This window comes from Raphanus sativus, unplaced genomic scaffold, assembly GCF_000801105.2.
Source record: "Raphanus sativus cultivar WK10039 unplaced genomic scaffold, ASM80110v3 Scaffold0074, whole genome shotgun sequence".
NCBI classification, from domain to species: domain Eukaryota; kingdom Viridiplantae; phylum Streptophyta; class Magnoliopsida; order Brassicales; family Brassicaceae; genus Raphanus; species Raphanus sativus.
The window spans coordinates 47,360-53,356 of record NW_026615396.1 but is presented as its reverse complement, the minus strand read 5'-3'; the positions used below and the strand labels follow the sequence as shown (position 1 = coordinate 53,356).

General features: G+C 35.9%; 2 protein-coding genes across 3 annotated transcripts; both read left to right on the top strand.

Moving 5' to 3' along the window:
• LOC130494753 (PTI1-like tyrosine-protein kinase 2) lies at positions 1-2,136 on the top strand. 2 transcript variants are annotated; one of them, XM_056995900.1, is made up of 7 exons: positions 1-78; positions 343-483; positions 593-852; positions 936-1,336; positions 1,410-1,542; positions 1,614-1,700; positions 1,792-2,136. In XM_056995900.1, the coding sequence occupies exons 2-7, from the start codon at positions 381-383 to the stop codon at positions 1,918-1,920; spliced, it is 1,113 nt and encodes a 370-aa protein (XP_056851880.1). In that variant the 5' UTR covers positions 1-78; positions 343-380; the 3' UTR covers positions 1,921-2,136. The 2 variants fall into 2 exon arrangements, with proteins under 2 accessions (XP_056851880.1, XP_056851881.1); XM_056995901.1 differs by lacking the exon at positions 1-78 and having other exon boundaries at positions 596-852.
• A 3,532-nt stretch (positions 2,137-5,668) lies between these two features.
• LOC130500993 (uncharacterized) lies at positions 5,669-5,991 on the top strand. Its single transcript, XM_056995903.1, has one exon. The coding sequence runs from the start codon at positions 5,774-5,776 to the stop codon at positions 5,915-5,917; it is 144 nt and encodes a 47-aa protein (XP_056851883.1). The 5' UTR covers positions 5,669-5,773; the 3' UTR covers positions 5,918-5,991.
• The last annotated feature ends 6 nt before the right edge of the window (positions 5,992-5,997 follow it).

The following is a 5,997-nucleotide window of genomic DNA, read 5'->3' as shown; positions in this document are numbered from 1 at the left end:
ACACAGACGAACCCCCCTAGAGAGAGAGAGAGAGATCGACACAAGTCTCAGCCTGATCAAGTTTTGTAGATTTGACCGGTAAAGACCGAATCTTCCTTTTGTTTTTGGAATCAATTCTCTCTATTTTCAAAGGCTTCTTGGATCGTTTGCAAGCTGAACACTCACATCTTTGCTTCCCCTTTCGCTTAGATTTCAATTTTCTGATTCGATCTTCGTTTCCAAACTCTCTGTGCTTTAGTAAAGTTGCAATCTTGATTCCAGTTTCTTTTTTTTTTTTGAGATGAAAGCTTTAAGCTTTAACGAATAGTTTTAAAATCAGTTGACTTGAAAACGGTTTTGCAGGAACTTAAAAAGCTTTGAGAAGAAGAGGAAGAAGAACCATGCGGAGGTGGATCTGTTGTGGTGGGCACAGATCAGGTGATTCTGATATCTCAAATGATGAGAAACATCTCAAAACTCAACGGCAGCACCAACAACCTGATGGTATGTGTAATCTTTGCAGACAATAGACTTCCCTCATATGGCTTTGTATACTTATTAGTATTATATACATTTGATGAGTATGTTTCTTTGTTACACACATGCAATGCAGCAGCAAATAATAAGCAGCCAAGACCACAAGCTGTTGCAAAACCTGATCCCCCCAAGGAAGCACTCCCCATTGAAGTCCCTCCCTTGTCCGTGGAAGAGGTTGAAGAAAAGACTGACAATTTCGGATCAAAGTCGCTCATCGGCGAGGGATCTTACGGAAGAGTGTACTACGCAACTCTTAGCGATGGTAATAAAGCTGTTGCGTTGAAGAAACTCGATGTTTCCCCTGAAGCTGAGTCAAACACCGAGTTCTTGACTCAGGTTAGGGTTATTGCCTTAGAGAGAAACTTGTCTTTTTACATCCCTCTTGCTTACTTGCTTGCTTGCTTGCTTCTCTCCCTTAGGTTTCAATGGTTTCGAGATTGAAGCACGAGAACTTCATTCAGCTGGTCGGTTACTGCGTCGACGAGAACCTCCGTGTTCTAGCTTACGAGTTCGCAACGATGGGATCGCTCCACGACGTTCTGCACGGTAGAAAGGGAGTTCAAGGTGCGCAGCCAGGTCCGACTCTCGACTGGATAACGAGGGTGAAGATAGCCGTGGAGGCAGCTAGAGGATTAGAGTACCTTCACGAGAAGGTTCAGCCTCCTGTGATACACAGAGACGTGAGGTCTAGCAACGTGCTTCTTTTCGAAGACTACCAAGCGAAGGTGGCTGATTTCAATCTCTCGAATCAGGCTCCTGATAACGCTGCTCGTCTTCACTCTACGAGAGTCTTGGGAACCTTTGGCTATCACGCTCCAGAGTAATGTTAACCTTCCTGAAGTTATGTAACAAAGGCAGTTAAAATGACACGTGTGTGTGTTTGTATTTTGCAGATATGCTATGACTGGGCAGCTGACGCAGAAGAGTGATGTGTATAGCTTTGGGGTTGTGCTTCTTGAGCTTTTGACTGGGAGGAAACCTGTGGATCACACCATGCCACGTGGACAACAGAGTCTTGTAACCTGGGTATGTTTTACTATCTGTGTGCCTTGTCCCCAGTCTGTTTCTTGATCTCATTGTCTTATTATTAATTTCAGGCTACACCGAGACTGAGTGAAGATAAAGTGAAGCAGTGTGTTGATCCGAAGCTAAAAGGAGAGTATCCTCCTAAATCAGTAGCTAAGGTACTTATCTTCTACACTCCCACAAGTATCTCAAATATATTGATAATTAATTGGATGATAATAACTCAGTTTAATGTGGGGGCAAATGCAGCTAGCAGCGGTGGCAGCACTGTGTGTGCAATATGAATCAGAGTTTAGACCGAATATGAGTATCGTTGTGAAAGCTTTGCAGCCACTTCTCAAGCCTCCAGCGCCAGCCCCTGTTGTACCTGAGTCCTGAGTTTGTGCGTTAAAGAGTTGTTGGATTCTTTGTTCATACAAAGTTTTAGTTTTGGGATGATACTTTTGATATTTTGCATTTGTTATTGTCTGGATTGGGAACAACAAAAGATGTATTGCGTTTGCTGTTTCTTTTTTTGACATTTCCTTAGGGAATCATTTGAATATTTGGTCTATTGACAAGTCTTTTTCAAGGTTATAATTTGATTCTCTACCATTTATATTCTTTTAGGCATTTACAGAGCCAAACGCAGTGCTTAGCAAGTTGTGTGCAGTGCATGTTCTGATTCTGATTCTTACTACATGTTCCACGATAGAGAATCTATCTGTATTTTTTATTTATTTCAAACTGTATCACAGTGGAACGGAACAGTAATTGCTCCTAATAGAATATTCTTGTTGTCCAAGTCCGCTCTTTTTATGGTCTTTCACGACTAACATTACGAAACTATTGTGCTAGCTTAGCTGGAGAGAGAGAGAGAAAGAGATTAAAAAATTCAGATTGGATTTGGAAGATAAGTAAGTGGTCTAATGAAACAGATGTAACACATGATTTAATATATGTCGACGACACACACCGATTAAAGCAACTAGACAAACAGATGTAATAGAGAATCCTGTAGTGGCACCAGCTTGTTCTTTCCATCGCTGTCATCAAAAAACAATAACAGTAGCTTTGAAATGAAAAATATTTATTTCGAAAACAAGAGAGAGTGAGATTTATGAAGTTTTGTACTATATCATGCTTGGTAAGAACAAGGTTTAAGGGGCCAAAACTTTAGTCTATTATTTTTTCATAGCATATTAATTATCACATATAGCTAAGTAGCATAAAATTGTAGGCAAGACAATTAAAATAGTAAGGACAGTATTGTGCGAGTCCATGTCATCTCACCCTATCTATTGAAGTTTAGACTCTACATGAAATATAGTCATATATCATTCTAGCATAAAATAGTAGCGAAGATACAATTAAAATCACAAGGACAGTATTTTACCGAAACGGGTGTGCACAAAATGTAGTATTAATTTCTCTTTTTCGTAGAGTCCAATATTTCTTCATTTATAAATGTGTTCACCATCATCATCATCATCTCCCTCTTACGAGGAGTAAACCATATCATCTTGGGCCTTTTTCATGAGGAACGCATTCGCTCTTTCCTTAAAGCAAAAAATGTTTGTCCAAGTCCATAACCGTTTGGATATATTATGTAATTGTTCGATAGGGGCCTGAAGATGAATCTCGTCTTGACGAAATTTTGAAGTGCGGATTGGGTGTCAACATCACGATCCAAAGTGATTATCTTTCAAGTTTCTGGTATTACCATTAAATCTTATTTTATCATAGAGTTTTCTATTGTCATCTTTTATGCTTTTAATGTTTTGTTCTTGTAGAGTTTTTGATAATTTTCCCTCTAGTGTATTCTAAATGTTTAACGTTTAACGAAAGTTGTGTTCCAATAAAAAAACTTTTAAAGACTACAAAGTAAGAAATTACAAATGTGAGGTTTTGAATAAATAAAACATCATATTTGAAATTTCAGTTTTCAAAGTTTAAAATTTGTTTTTGGAATGTATAAAAATATCAAAAAGTCATACATTGTCTTTTGGCTCCTATACTATGTGGATTTCGTGCTCTTATCATCTCTTTTGTCATTTGTGAATGGAGTTTCGCTGCTACTCACTGGTGTCTTGTCGGTTTTGTCTTGTTCTGCTAATATTGGCCTCTCTTCTTTGGTTGCTGTCTAATTCTAACCTCGGTAGAGTACATCTTTAATATTAATTGGAGAAGAAATCATAAGATCATTTCTGTATCTTTTCCTTATGTTGTTATGTTGGTTCAAGTATGATAAGAGAGATTGGCTAATATTAAAGTTACATGAAAAGGATTTTCCCCTTGTTCAGCTTCCTCTAAATCTTTAACAGAAACCACTAGATTATACTCTATATGTTTTTAAAAGATTAATGTTTTAAAATAAAAGTTTTTCGAATTTTTATATATTTTATATTTTCTATGTATTTTATTCGTTAATAATCGTAAATTGTAAATTTTAAAAACTAGTTTTTTTATTCAAATGCTATTGATTTAAATTTATGAAAATAGCTAAATTCAGACAATAATATATTTATGATTGATTTTTAATATGTTTTTTAATATGTGCAAAACATAAAAGAGCATGCATATTTAGGAACAAAGGTAAAATATGTTGTGGTAAATTATGTTTATAATGTTTAAACACAACACTATTTCATCAAACATCATTTGGATGCTGTTAACGCAAACTTAATTTTTCTATCCGCTAATAATTTACTTTTGCGTTTACAACCTTTTCAAAAAATAAGTAAATATTGTGTTTTTCTTTTAGATACACATAGAGAAGTTTAAATATGTGGGAAAAACAATTAGTTCCTAAAATTTTCTCTAGTTGATTAGCTTTAACTGGATCAATGTCTATATGAAGACAAAACATACTCAAATGTTCTTAGCTAGGTGTTCAGAAAAAATGTTCTTATGCTTAGCCGGTTAGAGGATGTGCTACCAGATCTGAGTTTAAAAATGAGGCATTTAAGTACTGCAAAAAGATAATGATTTATGTTTGTAGGTCCGTCACAGATATTATCAAATGCTTTCTTAGGTTGTACAAGACAAATTGATTACGGTTCAAAGATCCAAAGTTTTGGTTATAATTAAAGAAAACATAAAACAAAAGGCCCCATTTACAATTGAATAAAATATAGACTCTCATTCCTTTTTTGAACACCAAAACATTGACTACTCTAATTAAAGTAGCCTAACATAGTAGAGAGACTATGACACGAGCTTTAGGGTTTTATGCTTTAAAAGCAGTCCCAAAAGCTATAAATGCAGAGAGTATATATGAGGTCATGATATAATTTGACACACATATATAACATATGTATGTAGATATTGTGTACATAGACAACGGTAGGAGAAGGCGCATGGCGAGGCAACTTGAGAGTGTGCATGAACTGTTCTATCCACGTGTGAAACGTGAGCTGCGAACAACTTCCATGAGGTTGGCTCATGTTTGGGCCATCATGCGCCACGCTGTACTAAGTTATGGTGATAAGCGTGGCCATGTCACACTTGCGTTCTCTTAGCTTTTCACAATTGCAAAAGAACCAAAAAAATGTCCTAGATGGAGAGAACATAAAGTTACCTCCAGAATATATAATATTTTTTTATATTTCACTTTTCATTTTATGTGTCTAAACATGTTTATAATCGTTGACAAAAAAAAATGTCTATAATCAATTTATGGTGGTGCGCCTGGTGCCTTGATTATGCATTCATTGGTTCTTTTTGTCCACAAAATATGTTTATGACTACAGACGCAAGAAAATGTATGTAAGAGAACTGGGTCAACCTTCGTCCTAATCTATGATACAATTATTATTATTATTTTGATCACTTTACACTTCAAGTTTTCTCTAGATCAGTCAGATCATATTTCCGTAAACCGTGAAACGTTTTCATTTCAATGCTAAATGACAATGAATAAATACTACAATCTAATTATTACTTTCATAGTTGAGTAGATCTTACCTTCTTGATATAAAGTTTCAAATAGCAATTAGATTAAACATTACCAGAATCTCGTAATCACGAGTGAATACATTTGTTTTTGTTATCGTTCCAATATAACCCCACAAAATTCCCCTCTGTCGCTGTTGATTATTATTCTTGAGAGTTGAGAATATATGAAAGATGAAAACATATGGTAAACCTAGAAATGCTATAAATTGCTGAGGGGAGTTCATGAGCTCTCTATCTGCAACCAATAGTAAAGATTTACAAGTAAACCAGAAACACACAAAACCCTTACTTAAAAATGGCAGTGATGAGTCACGACAAAGCAGCAGGCAGGCTATACGAGTCAGCTAACACTCGGCCAATTCCTTACTCACAAATTGTTGGCCAAGAGAACGGAGGAGACGATGACGATGACGACAGTGACGTGGCTCCAGCGGCTTAATCATGCGTATTTATAAACATAAATAACTATATATCAGTTAATTAAGTAGTAATTGTGATTCTTATCTTAGAACCACACAC